Consider the following 20,221-nt stretch of genomic DNA (forward strand, 5'->3'; position numbering starts at 1 on the left):
GTCTCTAACGTCTCTGTCTCTAACGTCTCTAACGTCTCTGTCTCTAACGTCTCTAACGTCTCTAATGTCTCTAACGTCTCTAACGTCTCTAACGTCTCTGTCTCTAACGTCTCTAACGTCTCTGTCTCTAACGTCTCTGTCTCTAACGTCTCTAACGTCTCTAACGTCTCTAACGTCTCTAATGTCTCTAACGTCTCTAACGTCTCTAATGTCTCTAACGTCTCTAACGTCTCTAACGTCTCTAACGTCTCTAACGTCTCTAACGTCTCTAACGTCTCTAACGTCTCTAACGTCTCTAATGTCTCTAACGTCTCTAACGTCTCTAAGGTCTCTGTCTCTAACGTCTCTAACGTCTCTGTCTCTAACGTCTCTAACGTCTCTAATGTCTCTAATGTCTCTAACGTCTCTAACGTCTCTAATGTCTCTAACGTCTCTAACGTCTCTAAGGTCTCTGTCTCTAACGTCTCTAACGTCTCTGTCTCTAACGTCTCTAACGTCTCTAATGTCTCTAACGTCTCTAACGTCTCTAACGTCTCTAATGTCTCTAACGTCTCTAACGTCTCTAACGTCTCTGTCTCTAACGTCTCTGTCTCTAACGTCTCTAACGTCTCTGTCTCTAACGTCTCTAACGTCTCTAACGTCTCTGTCTCTAACGTCTCTAACGTCTCTAATGTCTCTAACGTCTCTAATGTCTCTAACGTCTCTAACGTCTCTGTCTCTAACGTCTCTAACGTCTCTAACGTCTCTGTCTCTAACGTCTCTAACGTCTCTAATGTCTCTAACGTCTCTAATGTCTCTAACGTCTCTAACGTCTCTAATGTCTCTAACGTCTCTAACGTCTCTAATGTCTCTAACGTCTCTAACGTCTCTAACGTCTCTAACGTCTCTAATGTCTCTAATGTCTCTAATGTCTCTAACGTCTCTAACGTCTCTAATGTCTCTAACGTCTCTAACGTCTCTAACGTCTCTAACGTCTCTAACGTCTCTAACGTCTCTAACGTCTCTAACGTCTCTAACGTCTCTAATGTCTCTAACGTCTCTAACGTCTCTAAGGTCTCTGTCTCTAACGTCTCTAACGTCTCTGTCTCTAACGTCTCTAACGTCTCTAATGTCTCTAATGTCTCTAACGTCTCTAACGTCTCTAACGTCTCTAACGTCTCTAATGTCTCTAACGTCTCTAACGTCTCTAACGTCTCTGTCTCTAACGTCTCTGTCTCTAACGTCTCTAACGTCTCTGTCTCTAACGTCTCTAACGTCTCTAACGTCTCTGTCTCTAACGTCTCTAACGTCTCTAACGTCTCTGTCTCTAACGTCTCTAACGTCTCTGTCTCTAACGTCTCTAACGTCTCTGTCTCTAACGTCTCTGTCTCTAACGTCTCTAACGTCTCTGTCTCTAACGTCTCTAATGTCTCTAACGTCTCTAACGTCTCTAATGTCTCTAACGTCTCTAACGTCTCTAACGTCTCTAACGTCTCTAACGTCTCTGTCTCTAACGTCTCTAACGTCTCTGTCTCTAACGTCTCTGTCTCTAACGTCTCTAACGTCTCTAACGTCTCTAACGTCTCTAATGTCTCTAACGTCTCTAACGTCTCTAATGTCTCTAACGTCTCTAACGTCTCTAACGTCTCTAACGTCTCTAACGTCTCTAACGTCTCTGTCTCTAACGTCTCTAACGTCTCTAACGTCTCTAACGTCTCTAACGTCTCTAACGTCTCTAACGTCTCTGTCTCTAACGTCTCTGTCTCTAACGTCTCTAACGTCTCTAACGTCTCTAACGTCTCTAACGTCTCTGTCTCTAACGTCTCTAACGTCTCTAACGTCTCTAACGTCTCTAACGTCTCTAACGTCTCTAACGTCTCTGTCTCTAACGTCTCTAACGTCTCTAATGTCTCTAACGTCTCTAACGTCTCTAACGTCTCTGTCTCTAACGTCTCTAACGTCTCTAACGTCTCTGTCTCTAACGTCTCTGTCTCTAACGTCTCTAACGTCTCTAACGTCTCTAACGTCTCTAACGTCTCTGTCTCTAACGTCTCTGTCTCTAACGTCTCTGTCTCTAACGTCTCTAACGTCTCTAACGTCTCTGTCTCTAACGTCTCTAACGTCTCTAACGTCTCTGTCTCTAACGTCTCTGTCTCTAACGTCTCTAACGTCTCTGTCTCTAACGTCTCTAACGTCTCTAACGTCTCTAACGTCTCTGTCTCTAACGTCTCTAACGTCTCTAACGTCTCTAACGTCTCTAACGTCTCTAACGTCTCTAACGTCTCTGTCTCTAACGTCTCTAATGTCTCTAACGTCTCTAACGTCTCTAACGTCTCTGTCTCTAACGTCTCTAACGTCTCTGTCTCTAACGTCTCTAACGTCTCTAATGTCTCTAACGTCTCTAACGTCTCTGTCTCTAACGTCTCTAACGTCTCTAACGTCTCTAACGTCTCTAACGTCTCTGTCTCTAACGTCTCTAACGTCTCTAACGTCTCTGTCTCTAACGTCTCTAACGTCTCTAACGTCTCTAACGTCTCTAACGTCTCTGTCTCTAACGTCTCTAACGTCTCTAACGTCTCTGTCTCTAACGTCTCTAACGTCTCTAACGTCTCTGTCTCTAACGTCTCTAACGTCTCTAACGTCTCTAACGTCTCTAACGTCTCTGTCTCTAACGTCTCTGTCTCTAACGTCTCTAACGTCTCTAACGTCTCTAACGTCTCTGTCTCTAACGTCTCTAACGTCTCTAATGTCTCTAACGTCTCTGTCTCTAACGTCTCTGTCTCTAACGTCTCTGTCTCTAACGTCTCTAACGTCTCTGTCTCTAACGTCTCTAACGTCTCTAACGTCTCTAACGTCTCTAACGTCTCTAACGTCTCTAACGTCTCTAACGTCTCTAACGTCTCTGTCTCTAACGTCTCTAACGTCTCTAACGTCTCTAACGTCTCTGTCTCTAACGTCTCTAACGTCTCTAACGTCTCTAACGTCTCTAACGTCTCTAACGTCTCTGTCTCTAACGTCTCTAACGTCTCTAACGTCTCTAACGTCTCTGTCTCTAACGTCTCTAACGTCTCTGTCTCTAACGTCTCTAACGTCTCTAACGTCTCTAACGTCTCTAACGTCTCTGTCTCTAACGTCTCTGTCTCTAACGTCTCTAACGTCTCTGTCTCTAACGTCTCTAACGTCTCTAACGTCTCTAACGTCTCTAACGTCTCTAACGTCTCTAACGTCTCTAACGTCTCTAACGTCTCTGTCTCTAACGTCTCTAACGTCTCTGATCCTCTAACGTCTCTGATCCTCTAACGTCTCTAACGTCTCTGTCTCTAACGTCTCTAACGTCTCTAACGTCTCTAACGTCTCTGTCTCTAACGTCTCTAACGTCTCTGTCTCTAACGTCTCTGTCTCTAACGTCTCTAACGTCTCTAACGTCTCTAACGTCTCTAACGTCTCTGTCTCTAACGTCTCTAACGTCTCTGATCCTCTAACGTCTCTAACGTCTCTAACGTCTCTAACGTCTCTGTCTCTAACGTCTCTAACGTCTCTAACGTCTCTGTCTCTAACGTCTCTAACGTCTCTAACGTCTCTGTCTCTAACGTCTCTAACGTCTCTAACGTCTCTGTCTCTAACGTCTCTGTCTCTAACGTCTCTGTCTCTAACGTCTCTAACGTCTCTAACGTCTCTAACGTCTCTAACGTCTCTAACGTCTCTAACGTCTCTGTCTCTAACGTCTCTGTCTCTAACGTCTCTGTCTCTAACGTCTCTAATGTCTCTAACGTCTCTAACGTCTCTAACGTCTCTGTCTCTAACGTCTCTGTCTCTAACGTCTCTGTCTCTAACGTCTCTAACGTCTCTAACGTCTCTAACGTCTCTAACGTCTCTAACGTCTCTGTCTCTAACGTCTCTAACGTCTCTAACGTCTCTAACGTCTCTGTCTCTAACGTCTCTGTCTCTAACGTCTCTAACGTCTCTGTCTCTAACGTCTCTAACGTCTCTAACGTCTCTAACGTCTCTGTCTCTAACGTCTCTGTCTCTAACGTCTCTGTCTCTAACGTCTCTAACGTCTCTGTCTCTAACGTCTCTAACGTCTCTAACGTCTCTAACGTCTCTAACGTCTCTAACGTCTCTAACGTCTCTGTCTCTAACGTCTCTAACGTCTCTAACGTCTCTAACGTCTCTAACGTCTCTGTCTCTAACGTCTCTAACGTCTCTAACGTCTCTAACGTCTCTAACGTCTCTAACGTCTCTGTCTCTAACGTCTCTAACGTCTCTAACGTCTCTAACGTCTCTGTCTCTAACGTCTCTAACGTCTCTGTCTCTAACGTCTCTAACGTCTCTAACGTCTCTAACGTCTCTAACGTCTCTGTCTCTAACGTCTCTAACGTCTCTGTCTCTAACGTCTCTAACGTCTCTAACGTCTCTAACGTCTCTGTCTCTAACGTCTCTAACGTCTCTGTCTCTAACGTCTCTAACGTCTCTAACGTCTCTGTCTCTAACGTCTCTGATCCTCTAACGTCTCTAACGTCTCTGTCTCTAACGTCTCTAACGTCTCTAACGTCTCTAACGTCTCTGTCTCTAACGTCTCTAACGTCTCTGTCTCTAACGTCTCTGTCTCTAACGTCTCTAACGTCTCTAACGTCTCTAACGTCTCTGTCTCTAACGTCTCTAACGTCTCTGATCCTCTAACGTCTCTAACGTCTCTAACGTCTCTAACGTCTCTAACGTCTCTAACGTCTCTGTCTCTAACGTCTCTAACGTCTCTAACGTCTCTAACGTCTCTAACGTCTCTAACGTCTCTGTCTCTAACGTCTCTAACGTCTCTAACGTCTCTAACGTCTCTAACGTCTCTAACGTCTCTAACGTCTCTGTCTCTAACGTCTCTAACGTCTCTAACGTCTCTAACGTCTCTAACGTCTCTGTCTCTAACGTCTCTAACGTCTCTAATGTCTCTAACGTCTCTGTCTCTAACGTCTCTAACGTCTCTAACGTCTCTGTCTCTAACGTCTCTAACGTCTCTAACGTCTCTAACGTCTCTGTCTCTAACGTCTCTGTCTCTAACGTCTCTAACGTCTCTGTCTCTAACGTCTCTAACGTCTCTAACGTCTCTAACGTCTCTGTCTCTAACGTCTCTGTCTCTAACGTCTCTAACGTCTCTAACGTCTCTAACGTCTCTGTCTCTAACGTCTCTAACGTCTCTAACGTCTCTGTCTCTAACGTCTCTAACGTCTCTAACGTCTCTAACGTCTCTAACGTCTCTGTCTCTAACGTCTCTAACGTCTCTGTCTCTAACGTCTCTAACGTCTCTAACGTCTCTAACGTCTCTAACGTCTCTAACGTCTCTAACGTCTCTAACGTCTCTAACGTCTCTGTCTCTAACGTCTCTAACGTCTCTAACGTCTCTGTCTCTAACGTCTCTGTCTCTAACGTCTCTAATGTCTCTAACGTCTCTAACGTCTCTAACGTCTCTGTCTCTAACGTCTCTAACGTCTCTAACGTCTCTGTCTCTAACGTCTCTAACGTCTCTAACGTCTCTGTCTCTAACGTCTCTGTCTCTAACGTCTCTAACGTCTCTAACGTCTCTAACGTCTCTAACGTCTCTAACGTCTCTAACGTCTCTGTCTCTAACGTCTCTAACGTCTCTGTCTCTAACGTCTCTAACGTCTCTGTCTCTAACGTCTCTAACGTCTCTGTCTCTAACGTCTCTAACGTCTCTAACGTCTCTGTCTCTAACGTCTCTGTCTCTAACGTCTCTAACGTCTCTAACGTCTCTAACGTCTCTAACGTCTCTAATGTCTCTAATGTCTCTAACGTCTCTAACGTCTCTAACGTCTCTAACGTCTCTAACGTCTCTAACGTCTCTAACGTCTCTAACGTCTCTGTCTCTAACGTCTCTAACGTCTCTAACGTCTCTGTCTCTAACGTCTCTAACGTCTCTAACGTCTCTAACGTCTCTAACGTCTCTAACGTCTCTAACGTCTCTAACGTCTCTGTCTCTAACGTCTCTAACGTCTCTGTCTCTAACGTCTCTAACGTCTCTGTCTCTAACGTCTCTAACGTCTCTAACGTCTCTAACGTCTCTGTCTCTAACGTCTCTAACGTCTCTGTCTCTAACGTCTCTAACGTCTCTGTCTCTAACGTCTCTAACGTCTCTAATGTCTCTAATGTCTCTAACGTCTCTAACGTCTCTAACGTCTCTAACGTCTCTAATGTCTCTAACGTCTCTAACGTCTCTAACGTCTCTGTCTCTAACGTCTCTAACGTCTCTGTCTCTAACGTCTCTAACGTCTCTGTCTCTAACGTCTCTAACGTCTCTGTCTCTAACGTCTCTGTCTCTAACGTCTCTAACGTCTCTAATGTCTCTAACGTCTCTAACGTCTCTAACGTCTCTAACGTCTCTAACGTCTCTGTCTCTAACGTCTCTGTCTCTAACGTCTCTAACGTCTCTGTCTCTAACGTCTCTAACGTCTCTGTCTCTAACGTCTCTGTCTCTAACGTCTCTAACGTCTCTAACGTCTCTAACGTCTCTAACGTCTCTAACGTCTCTGTCTCTAACGTCTCTAACGTCTCTAACGTCTCTAACGTCTCTGTCTCTAACGTCTCTGTCTCTAACGTCTCTGTCTCTAACGTCTCTGTCTCTAACGTCTCTAACGTCTCTAACGTCTCTGTCTCTAACGTCTCTAACGTCTCTAACGTCTCTAACGTCTCTAACGTCTCTGTCTCTAACGTCTCTAACGTCTCTGTCTCTAACGTCTCTAACGTCTCTGTCTCTAACGTCTCTAACGTCTCTGTCTCTAACGTCTCTAACGTCTCTGTCTCTAACGTCTCTAACGTCTCTAACGTCTCTGTCTCTAACGTCTCTGTCTCTAACGTCTCTAACGTCTCTAACGTCTCTAACGTCTCTGTCTCTAATGTCTCTAACGTCTCTAACGTCTCTAATGTCTCTAATGTCTCTAACGTCTCTAACGTCTCTAACGTCTCTAACGTCTCTAACGTCTCTAACGTCTCTAACGTCTCTAACGTCTCTAACGTCTCTAACGTCTCTAACGTCTCTAACGTCTCTAACGTCTCTGTCTCTAACGTCTCTAACGTCTCTGTCTCTAACGTCTCTAACGTCTCTGTCTCTAACGTCTCTAACGTCTCTAACGTCTCTAACGTCTCTGTCTCTAACGTCTCTAACGTCTCTGTCTCTAACGTCTCTAACGTCTCTAACGTCTCTAACGTCTCTGTCTCTAACGTCTCTAACGTCTCTGTCTCTAACGTCTCTAACGTCTCTGTCTCTAACGTCTCTAACGTCTCTAATGTCTCTAATGTCTCTAACGTCTCTAACGTCTCTAACGTCTCTAACGTCTCTAATGTCTCTAACGTCTCTAACGTCTCTAACGTCTCTGTCTCTAACGTCTCTAACGTCTCTGTCTCTAACGTCTCTAACGTCTCTGTCTCTAACGTCTCTAACGTCACTAATGTCTCTAACGTCTCTAACGTCTCTAATGTCTCTAACGTCTCTAACGTCTCTAACGTCTCTAACGTCTCTAACGTCTCTGTCTCTAACGTCTCTAACGTCTCTGTCTCTAACGTCTCTGTCTCTAACGTCTCTAACGTCTCTAACGTCTCTAACGTCTCTAACGTCTCTAACGTCTCTGTCTCTAACGTCTCTAACGTCTCTAACGTCTCTAACGTCTCTAACGTCTCTAACGTCTCTAACGTCTCTGTCTCTAACGTCTCTGTCTCTAACGTCTCTGTCTCTAACGTCTCTAACGTCTCTAACGTCTCTGTCTCTAACGTCTCTAACGTCTCTGTCTCTAACGTCTCTGTCTCTAACGTCTCTAACGTCTCTGTCTCTAACGTCTCTGTCTCTAACGTCTCTAACGTCTCTAACGTCTCTAACGTCTCTAACGTCTCTAACGTCTCTGTCTCTAACGTCTCTGTCTCTAACGTCTCTGTCTCTAACGTCTCTGATCCTCTAACGTCTCTGTCTCTAACGTCTCTAACGTCTCTGTCTCTAACGTCTCTGTCTCTAACGTCTCTAACGTCTCTAACGTCTCTAACGTCTCTAACGTCTCTAACGTCTCTAACGTCTCTAACGTCTCTAACGTCTCTAACGTCTCTGTCTCTAACGTCTCTGTCTCTAACGTCTCTAACGTCTCTAACGTCTCTAACGTCTCTGTCTCTAACGTCTCTGTCTCTAACGTCTCTGTCTCTAACGTCTCTAACGTCTCTAACGTCTCTAACGTCTCTGTCTCTAACGTCTCTAACGTCTCTAACGTCTCTAACGTCTCTAATGTCTCTAACGTCTCTAACGTCTCTAACGTCTCTAACGTCTCTGTCTCTAACGTCTCTAACGTCTCTGTCTCTAACGTCTCTGTCTCTAACGTCTCTAACGTCTCTAACGTCTCTGTCTCTAACGTCTCTAACGTCTCTGTCTCTAACGTCTCTAACGTCTCTGTCTCTAACGTCTCTAACGTCTCTAACGTCTCTAACGTCTCTAACGTCTCTGTCTCTAACGTCTCTAACGTCTCTAACGTCTCTGTCTCTAACGTCTCTGTCTCTAACGTCTCTGTCTCTAACGTCTCTGTCTCTAACGTCTCTAACGTCTCTGTCTCTAACGTCTCTAACGTCTCTGTCTCTAACGTCTCTAACGTCTCTAACGTCTCTAACGTCTCTAACGTCTCTAACGTCTCTAACGTCTCTGTCTCTAACGTCTCTGTCTCTAACGTCTCTAACGTCTCTAACGTCTCTAACGTCTCTAACGTCTCTAACGTCTCTAACGTCTCTAACGTCTCTAACGTCTCTAACGTCTCTAACGTCTCTAACGTCTCTGTCTCTAACGTCTCTAACGTCTCTGTCTCTAACGTCTCTAACGTCTCTAACGTCTCTAACGTCTCTGTCTCTAACGTCTCTGTCTCTAACGTCTCTAACGTCTCTAACGTCTCTAACGTCTCTAACGTCTCTAACGTCTCTAACGTCTCTAACGTCTCTAACGTCTCTAACGTCTCTAACGTCTCTAACGTCTCTGTCTCTAACGTCTCTAACGTCTCTGTCTCTAACGTCTCTAACGTCTCTAACGTCTCTAACGTCTCTGTCTCTAACGTCTCTGTCTCTAACGTCTCTAACGTCTCTGTCTCTAACGTCTCTAACGTCTCTGTCTCTAACGTCTCTAACGTCTCTAACGTCTCTAACGTCTCTAACGTCTCTAATGTCTCTAATGTCTCTAACGTCTCTAACGTCTCTAACGTCTCTAATGTCTCTAACGTCTCTAACGTCTCTAACGTCTCTAACGTCTCTAACGTCTCTAACGTCTCTAACGTCTCTAACGTCTCTAACGTCTCTAACGTCTCTAACGTCTCTAACGTCTCTGTCTCTAACGTCTCTAACGTCTCTAACGTCTCTGTCTCTAACGTCTCTAACGTCTCTAACGTCTCTAATGTCTCTAACGTCTCTGTCTCTAACGTCTCTAACGTCTCTAACGTCTCTGTCTCTAACGTCTCTAACGTCTCTAACGTCTCTAACGTCTCTGTCTCTAACGTCTCTAACGTCTCTAACGTCTCTGTCTCTAACGTCTCTAACGTCTCTAACGTCTCTAACGTCTCTGTCTCTAACGTCTCTAACGTCTCTGTCTCTAACGTCTCTAACGTCTCTAACGTCTCTAACGTCTCTGTCTCTAACGTCTCTAACGTCTCTGTCTCTAACGTCTCTAACGTCTCTAACGTCTCTAACGTCTCTGTCTCTAACGTCTCTGTCTCTAACGTCTCTAACGTCTCTGTCTCTAACGTCTCTAACGTCTCTAACGTCTCTAACGTCTCTGTCTCTAACGTCTCTAACGTCTCTGTCTCTAACGTCTCTAACGTCTCTAACGTCTCTAACGTCTCTGTCTCTAACGTCTCTAACGTCTCTAACGTCTCTAACGTCTCTAACGTCTCTAACGTCTCTAACGTCTCTAACGTCTCTAACGTCTCTGTCTCTAACGTCTCTGTCTCTAACGTCTCTAACGTCTCTAACGTCTCTAACGTCTCTGTCTCTAACGTCTCTAACGTCTCTAACGTCTCTAACGTCTCTGTCTCTAACGTCTCTGTCTCTAACGTCTCTAACGTCTCTGTCTCTAACGTCTCTGTCTCTAACGTCTCTAACGTCTCTGTCTCTAACGTCTCTAACGTCTCTGTCTCTAACGTCTCTGTCTCTAACGTCTCTAACGTCTCTGTCTCTAACGTCTCTAACGTCTCTAACGTCTCTAACGTCTCTGTCTCTAACGTCTCTAACGTCTCTAACGTCTCTGTCTCTAACGTCTCTGTCTCTAACGTCTCTAACGTCTCTAACGTCTCTAACGTCTCTAACGTCTCTAACGTCTCTAACGTCTCTGTCTCTAACGTCTCTGTCTCTAACGTCTCTAACGTCTCTAACGTCTCTAACGTCTCTGTCTCTAACGTCTCTAACGTCTCTAACGTCTCTGTCTCTAACGTCTCTGTCTCTAACGTCTCTAACGTCTCTGATCCTCTAACGTCTCTAACGTCTCTAACGTCTCTAACGTCTCCGTCTCTAACAGGAAGTTCCACCACCACGACTCCCTGAGAGAATACTACGAGAAGGAAAGCTGCGTCCACTACATCCACCAGGTGGGAGGAGTTTCTGGAGCTCTGTCATTCATTCATTTAATGATTAATTAATTATTAAAACAAATTCATTAATTATTTGAGTCACACATGCGCAGTCGCGTCTGTCACTACCTGATGTGAGTCACGCATGCGCAGTCGCGTCCAACATGTGCATTTCAGTGGAGAAGTAGAGAGTGTTGTCATTACCCGATTATTGATTAAAATGAGCGACTTTAATGTTTTCCATCATCTCCATGCCTACATGGAATCCAGAAGTTTCATCCTAGTTTAGGAAAAGCTGACAAATGGAAGATTACTCGTTCTATGAGTAATTACATCTTGAAAGGTAATTTGGCTATCATGCTTAGCTATGCTTGCTAAAAATAATATAAATATTTTTTGCCAAAAATAATATAAAGATTTTTTGCATCAATACCCTTATATAGCATAACATTCCCTGTTGTTGGACGCGACTGCGCATGCGTGACTCAAATCGTGTAGCGACTCACATCAGGTAGTGACAGCGTCCACCATGGTCGGCCATCTTGGAAAGCACCATACGGCAACACCACTTGGACAAACTACAGTTACACTTGTTTGATACACACTACTCACATGATTCCTATTTGGTCTGAATTTTAATGAAATAAGTAAAAGTTCCCTTTGATATTACTAATGATGAATGAGAAGAAACACCATTTTCATTAGTTTAATATTACCCCAAACATTTAGACAATAAAAATAGTCTCTCACAATATCCCTAACTTATTGTGAGTAGTATGTGTATATATATATATATATATATATATATAACGATTAATGTCCAACGATTAATTTTTTTAATGGCGATTAATCACATTTATTCACACATTTATTCACACATTTATTCTGTTCTAAATGACCTTCAGGTATTTGTTGAATGTTGTGAATGTTGTTAACATGAGAATATTCTGCTTTATGCTGATGTTTATTCAGTTTCCCCCAAAACTCTTTTGACCTGAATGTAAATTCCTTCATAAATACAAACATAACGTTGTCCCAACTTTACACTCGTAAAGATTAACTTAAGATTCCTTGTTTTTGTACATTATTTGTTATTTAAATAATTAAATAAAAGGACTACACTAGGCAGACTTCCCTCCATCCATGTTATTTATGAATGGAAATCTTAAATTTACCAAAGTTACTAATAAAACTTAATTCACATTTTACATAGCAAAGTCATAGTCAAGTTGGTTCTTTGTATTCCAAAATAAGTCATGTGTTGTATATTAAACAGTCTATCAGACTATTTTTTGATTTTTATTATTTATACGTTATTACACCGCGCTATTAAATGCTATTAAATTATCCTTATTTTATCTATTGTTAAGCTATTAGTACCAGTAAATCACCAATAGGTGTCAGCATTGCTATGTAAACAGAGTAAAATAAGATAAATGTTTTAAGCTAATGCATTTTGCAGAAAATCACTGGGTTTGTATGTGTATGCGTATGTATGCGTATATATATGTATATATATTAAATATAGTATGCCTTAGGTTTTTACCGGCATGGTATCAACCATTAATTTTTTATTGTTTTTTTGTCCCTCTGTCTGGGCCCTCCCCTGTCAATCGGGCCCTAGGCACATGCCTAGTTTGCCTTTGCGTTAACCCGGCTCTGCGTAGGGCTGCGCGTCGCTGCGTACCCTACGCCGTAGGGCTGCGTCGGTGTAACGGTGTCCAGAGCAGAGAGCATTTATTTAATAAATAGCTTGGAGGACAGATGGTGGATCATCTGTAGTTCTGGGTCACACGTAAGATGTCAGACTCAGAGCAGATTTGTTGTTGTTTTGGAGCATAATGTGATGTTTGAAAACGCAGAACTGCTCTCTGTCTCTGTCTACACCAGGTCTACACTCATCTACATAAACGGAGTTTTCAAAAATCCTCACTTTGCCCGGAGTTTTTTTAAACATTGGTTTATTTGTGTTTTCATGTGGATGACAGGTCCAAACGTAGGAAAATATCTTGGGTTTAGCAGATACCGGCGGGTCTGGTCTCAGGGGGGGGGTCCAGGTCTGGTTCTGACTCTGGTCCCTGCAGGAGACTACCTGGGGGGGTTTAGCAGATACCGGCTACGTGTGGACGGGTCTGGTCTGGGGGGGGGTCTACGTGTGGACGGGGCCTTAATTAATTGTGTCTTGCTGCTTTTAATGTTGAAGTAAAGCCGTTTAAATAACTTGTTCTGTATAAATAACTTTGACCTTTGACCTGAACTGTTGCAGGTGTCGGTTCCGCTGCTGCTGGTGAATTCTGGGGACGACCCGCTGGTCCACCCGTCCCTGCTGGACATCCCTAGGACACTGGCAGGTCAGTATTTGTAGGAGTTTCCATGGCAACCGTGACTAAAGCAGCTCAGTCTTAAATCTAAATGTAAGTTCTTATCCTAAAGTTTCTTTTCTCCAGACAAAGTTCAGACTTCTTACCTTCAATCTGTATAAGTTCTTATTTAAAGACGCCGCGCTTCTTCTTCTTTTCTTTCTTCTTTTACTCCAAAAAAGTTAAACATTATACAAAATACAGAAAAACCAAATCCTTTTCTAAATAAAATAAAATAAAATATGCTGTTTTGCTCCAAAGTCCAGTGACTTCTAGAACTGAGTTACGGCAGATTTATTCTACTTATTTATTCTACATATTTATTCTACATATTTATTCTACATATTTATTCTACATATTTATTCTACTTATTTATTCTACATATTTATTCTACATATTTATATTTATTCTACATATTTATATTTATTCTACTTATTTATTCTACATATTTATTCTACATATTTATTCTACATATTTATATTTATTCTACATATTTATTCTACATATTTATTCTACATATTTATTCTACTTATTTATTCTACATATTTATTCTACATATTTATATTTATTCTACTTACTTATTCTACATATTTATTCTACATATTTATTCTACTTATTTATTCTACATATTTATTCTACATATTTATTCTACTTATTTATTCTACATATTTATTCTACATATTTATTTTACATATTTATTCTACATATTTATATTTATTCTACTTACTTATTCTACATATTTATTCTACTTATTTATTCTACATATTTATTCTACATATTTATTTTACTTATTTATTCTACTTATTTATTCTACTTATTTATTCTACATATTTATTCTACAGATTTATTCTACATATTTATTCTACAGATTTATTCTACATATTTATTCTACATATTTATTCTACTTATTTATTCTACATATTTATTCTACATATTTATATTTATTCTACATATTTATTCTACATATTTATTCTACTTATTTATTCTACATATTTATTCTACATATTTATATTTATTCTACAGATTTATTCTACATATTTATTCTACATATTTATTCTACATATTTATTCTACATATTTATTTTACTTATTTATTCTACATATTTATTCTACATATTTATATTTATTCTACATATTTATTCTACTTATTTATTCTACATATTTATTCTACATATTTATTTTACTTATTTATTCTACTTATTTATTCTACATATTTATTCTACATATTTATTCTACATATTTATATTTATTCTACTTACTTATTCTACATATTTATTCTACTTATTTATTCTACATATTTATTCTACATATTTATTTTACTTATTTATTCTACTTATTTATTCTACTTATTTATTCTACATATTTATTCTACAGATTTATTCTACATATTTATTCTACAGATTTATTCTACATATTTATTCTACATATTTATTCTACTTATTTATTCTACATATTTATTCTACATATTTATATTTATTCTACATATTTATTCTACATATTTATTCTACTTATTTATTCTACATATTTATTCTACATATTTATTCTACATATTTATTTTACTTATTTATTTTACTTATTTATTCTACATATTTATTCTACAGATTTATTCTACAGATTTATTCTACATATTTATTCTACATATTTATTCTACTTATTTATTCTACATATTTATTCTACATATTTATATTTATTCTACATATTTATTTTACATATTTATTCTACTTATTTATTCTACATATTTATTCTACATATTTATATTTATTCTACATATTTATTCTACATATTTATTCTACATATTTATTCTACTTATTTATTCTACATATTTATTATACATATTTATATTTATTCTACTTACTTATTCTACATATTTATTCTACATATTTATTCTACTTATTTATTCTACATATTTATTCTACAGATTTATTCTACAGATTTATTCTACATATTTATTCTACATATTTATATTTATTCTACATATTTATTCTACATATTTATATTTATTCTACATATTTATTCTACATATTTATTCTACTTATTTATTCTACATATTTATTCTACATATTTATATTTATTCTACATATTTATTCTACTTATTTATTCTACATATTTATTCTACATATTTATATTTATTCTACATATTTATTCTACTTATTTATTCTACATATTTATTCTACATATTTATATTTATTCTACATATTTATTCTACAGATTTATTCTACATATTTATTCTACATATTTATTCTACATATTTATTCTACATATTTATTCTACATATTTATATTTATTCTACATATTTATTCTACATATTTATTCTACATATTTATTCTACATATTTATATTTATTCTACATATTTATTCTACATATTTATTCTACTTATTTATTCTACATATTTATTCTACATATTTATATTTATTCTACATATTTATTCTACATATTTATTCCACATATTTATTCTACGTATTTATTCTACATATTTATTTTACTTTTTTACAAAGATATTAGGGGAGAAGTGTAACAGAACCAGACCCAGTAGAGCTGGTCCAGGTCCAGGTCCAGGACCTGGACCAGGACCAGGACCAGGTCCAGGTCCAGGTCCAGTTCCAGCTCGTCCTCCGCTCAGACACTTGAGACTCCGTCAGGAGCTGCAGCTGCAGCCGCTCAGCCACAACGTCTCCATCAATCTTTCATGGCCAGCTGATCCTGCCTGTTCCTCCGGTCCTTTTCTTCCGACAAAGGAGGTCTTTTTTTCCCCTAAACTTTCCCCAAAAGTCACCAAATTTATCACCAATCCAGGCCTGGTGATGAATGTGATATTTAATAGTTTACATTAATGGGCGTGGCCTAACGGCTCAACAGCGCCCCCTAGAATACTTTTTTCCTCAAGCCCCACAATACGGTTTGACGTACATGCACGAAAATCGGTACACACCTGTATCATGTCACAACTTAAAGAAAAGTCTCTTGGAGCCATGGCCCAAACCCAACAGGAAGTCGGACATTTTGAATTAATCGTGTCATTAACCCTCCTTAACCCAGATTGGAAGTTGGTTCCATAGTAATGGTGCCTGATAGCAGAACGCCCGCCCTCCAAATCTACATTTAGATACTCTAGGAACTACGAGTAAACCTGCACTCTGGGAGCGGAGAGCTCTGCCAGGAACATAAGGCTCTATCAGGTCTTGCAGGAAAACACAAGCTCAGACAAACGGCAACATCAAACAGACGTTAGGTTTAGGTCCGGGGACAGGACTGGTGGACTAGGTTCTGGTCCCGGTTCTGGTCCCGGTCCTGGTCCCGGTTCTGGTCCCGGTCCTGGTCCCGGTTCTGGTCCCGGTTCTGGTCCCGGTTCTGGTCCCGGTTCTGGTCCCGGTTCTGGTTCTGGTCCCGGTTCTGGTCCCGGTTCTAGTCCCGGTCCTGCCGGGTCCACTCACCCGTCCTTCTGTTCCAGAGTCCATGTCCAACGTGATGTTCGCCCGGACGCAGCATGGAGGACACATGGGCTTCTACGAGGGCGCGCTGCTGCCGCAGCCGCTCAGCTGGATGGACAAGCTGCTGCTGCAGTACACGGACGCCGTCTGCACCTGGGCCCAGCAGCAGGACCCGCAGGACCCGCAGGACCCGCAGGACCGGCAGGCCCGGCAGCAGGACCGGGTCCTGGGCAGGGCCACCAGGACCAGGACACGGCCCACACCGGGAACTCTGGGAGATTCAGGGGGACGAGGAGACGAGGAGGAACCGTGAACTTGACGCCTGGGACGGTTCTGGGACGGTTCTGGGACGGTTCTGGGACGGTTCTGGAGACGGTTCTGGGACGGTTCTGGAGACGGTTCTGGGACGGTTCTGGGACGGTTCTGGGACGGTTCTGGGACGGTTCTGGAGACGGTTCTGGGACGGTTCTGGAGACGGTTCTGGGACGGTTCTGGGACGGTTCTGGAGACGGTTCTGGAGACGGTTCTGGTTCATGTCGGTCCGGACGGTGATTTAATTTAAAAAACAAAGACGTTTGGAGGTCGAGGACCAAAAACCTGAAGACAATCTGCAGCACTTTCTTCTTCTGTCGTGGTTTCCAGCTGGTTGTAGTTCTTCCCTTAATTCAGTGGTTCCCAAACTTTTTTTGCCAGGCCCTTTTGTACATAACAGAATTTTCGAGCCCCGACCCCAACACACACACATCTTTTGCATTCAAATGCGACTGTAATTTATTTCATATATTGAACATATGTGCGAAAAAACTGTCCATCTGTGTAAAAATAGATTTTCAACCTGACCAGCTCACAGAGATTAAAACAACAAACAGGAGCCAAAATCTGAACATTTGCTCTACAAACATGACACCTTTAACCCCCACATCAGTGATGTGAGTGTTTGCTTCATGTGTGCAACACATTTATTTTTATTTCCTTTTTACTGTACAACAGTATGCATTACTTTCAACATATTTTTGAAAACCAGCAGCAACAGCTAAACAAATAATCTAAATTTCAACAATTGCTCTGCAAAAATGTCAGTTTTAATCCCCACACCTTTTCAGTGAGTGGGGTGGGCTTGTTCATGTTCCAGATCCTCTCAAACCGGTTGCAGGTGAGAAACTGCCACATGCATCTACCTCAGTAGCACCGGGTAGTTGTGGGACCTGAAGCAGCAGGTCCTGGTTAGATTCCTGAAGGTCCTGGTTAGATTCCCGCTGGCCAGACCACTTCATGTCATTCTCCTTCTCTCTTCCCCCTATTTTCTGTCTCTCTCTCACTGCACATTTGTGTTGAAGGCAAAATCTTAAAGAAATAAATAATCTTACATTTTTTTTTTTTTTTTTTTTTTAATGAATCTGCCTTCCAACCTCGCCGCGCCCCCCCCCCCTAGGGGGCGCGGCCCCCAGTTTGGGAACCACTGTCTTAACCAGCTGGATGTAACGGCTGCTCTGAACGCAGATGATGTTTCAGGTCCGAGATGTTGGACTTTACGACGTTGTGCACTGATGATTCTGCTGAACCTGAAGGTTAAACACCCACAAAAAAACACAAAAACCCACAAAAACTCACAAAAACCAGCCAAACTAAAGAATCCCAGCATCAACAAAGTCCTGACTTGTCGTGTTTGAACCGTGAGATTCAGAATAAAACACTTAGAACTTTTATTTATTTACACTCAAACTCACAAGTTCCTGCAGAAAAAGATTGAATTAAATCTCAGATTTGCACAAAAAAGGCTGATTTTCCAGGTGAACGTCAGTTACGATTAAAGAGGAAGAAAAGACGTGAGGACGGTACGGAAGAGAATCAGGCCGGGCCGGAGAAAAGATATTTGAGAGGGAAGATCTTTTATTTTACTGTTCACTTCGAGAAAAAAGTCGAAATGTCGAGAAAAAAGTCGAGATTTCAACTTTATTCACAAAATTTCGACTTTTTTCTCAAAATTGTATTTCAACATTATTCTCGATATTTCCATTTTTTTCTCGACATTCCGACTTTTTTTCTCGACATTCCGACTTTTTTCTCGACATTCCGACTTTTTTCTCGGCATTCCGACTTTTTTCTCGACATTCCGACTTTTTTTCTCGACATTCCGACTTTTTTCTCGACATTTCCACTTTTTCCTGGAAGTGCATAATGAAAAAAAAAATCTTCCTCCTCTAAAACATTATTTTTATTTTTCTGCTGCCTGACCCTGATAAGAAACAAAATCCCACGATAAAAACTTTACAATGAATGAAATTGAAAACAGATTTCAGAAGAAAAAAAGTGCAAATTTTTGTTTTTAAAAACTTACAGAATATCTGACTTCATCATGTACTTCATGTATTATTATTATTATTATTATTATTATTATTATTATTATTATTATTATTATTATTATTATTATCATCAAGTCTGACTTTTATCACAAACCTTAAAAAAAAGACATAAATGACCAAATATTCAGAATTTCTCTCTTTCAAAGCAATAATTTGAAAGAAAACACAAATAAATGCTGTATTTATGCTGCTATAGCTTAGCCGTGAGGATTAGCTTAGCCGTGAGGATTAGCTTAGCCGTGAGGATTAGCTTAGCTTAGCTCCGAACATGTCAGACTCAAAGTAGCTTCGCAGGTTTATTTTTCTTAACTTTAACTCATAAAACAACAAACCGAATTGCTCCAAACACAAACACAGACCAGTCAGAACTGATTCTCCATCAGAGTTGGTTTCCCCGGTTAAATAAGCAGCAGCAGCAGCAACGCCGCCCCCCGGTGTTCTGGAGCAGAATTACATGATCCGGTTCATACAGACCTGAGTTTACTGAATGAAACATTTATTAAACATGAATCAGGGAAATATTCACTTCCTGTTTCTGTTTATCTGAGAATGTTCTGATTGAGCTGTTTATTGATGTTTCTGAGCAACTTTATCAACGTTTAGTTGATGTTTAGGTGTAAATAAACCTGTGACATCATCAATGTTTTATGTGCAATAATGTTTTACCTGCACTTTACTGGTTAAGCCTTTTTATTTGACTTAAACGTTTTTAAACATGTTTAATGTAATTATCTCAGAATGAGCTGACGGAACCAATCACTTAATAAAAGATTTTCATCAACTCGTGTCTTTATTTTTACTGAAGTGTGATTGGCTGTTGGGATTAAAGGGACGGTAGTCGAGTTTGGACCAGAGCTGGACCTGGTTCTGGTTCTGGTCCAGGTCCTGGTTCTGGTCCTGGTCCTGGTCCTGGTCCTAATCTCTTAACCACGCCCCTTAATCACGGTACATTTTGTAATAAATTTTGCCACATTATGTAATAAGTTATTGCATTTTGAGAAGATTATTATAAAATGCACTTGCAACTTTATTATTTTCTAGGAAATGTAATAACATGGTGCATTATGTAATAATACCTATTATTATTATTATTATTATTATTATTATTATTATTATTGTTTGTTTAACAATGAATTTATACAAAAGTGACTTTTAATGTTTTTTATGCAATTTCCCTCAGAGCTATGTAGCCCTATACATCTATGTATAAGACTCCAAATATAACTTTAGTTGCCTATTTAAAGTTTGGAATTATATCGGCCAATAACAAACAAATAAACTATGTTTAGAAGTGTTATTACATAATGCACCGTGTTATTACATTTTCTAGAGAATAAAAAAGTTGCAAGTGCATTTTGTAATAATCTTCTCAAAATGTAATAACTTATTACAAAATGCAGCAAAATTTATTAGAATCTATTAGAATTTATTACATCCTCACCACCACCATGACTCCTTCATCCTCACCACCATGACTCCTTCATCCTCACCACCATGACTCCTTCATC

At 40.1% G+C, this 20,221-nt stretch overlaps 1 protein-coding gene across 4 annotated transcripts in view; it reads left to right on the forward strand.

Moving 5' to 3' along the window:
• LOC133443629 (monoacylglycerol lipase ABHD2-like) overlaps positions 1-19,478 on the forward strand; it is a 35,664-nt gene extending 16,186 nt beyond the window's left edge. For all 4 annotated transcript variants that reach the window (XM_061720710.1, XM_061720712.1, XM_061720713.1 and 1 more), the window contains exons 7-9: positions 10,511-10,580; positions 12,829-12,913; positions 16,371-19,478. In XM_061720710.1, the coding sequence (XP_061576694.1) occupies positions 10,511-10,580; positions 12,829-12,913; positions 16,371-16,663 (448 nt within the window). In that variant the 3' untranslated portion in view covers positions 16,664-19,478. The remainder of the gene's footprint in view (positions 1-10,510; positions 10,581-12,828; positions 12,914-16,370) is intronic.
• Positions 19,479-20,221: the final 743 nt, after the last annotated feature.

This window comes from Cololabis saira, chromosome 5, assembly GCF_033807715.1.
Source record: "Cololabis saira isolate AMF1-May2022 chromosome 5, fColSai1.1, whole genome shotgun sequence".
Taxonomy (NCBI): Eukaryota; Metazoa; Chordata; class Actinopteri; order Beloniformes; family Belonidae; genus Cololabis; species Cololabis saira.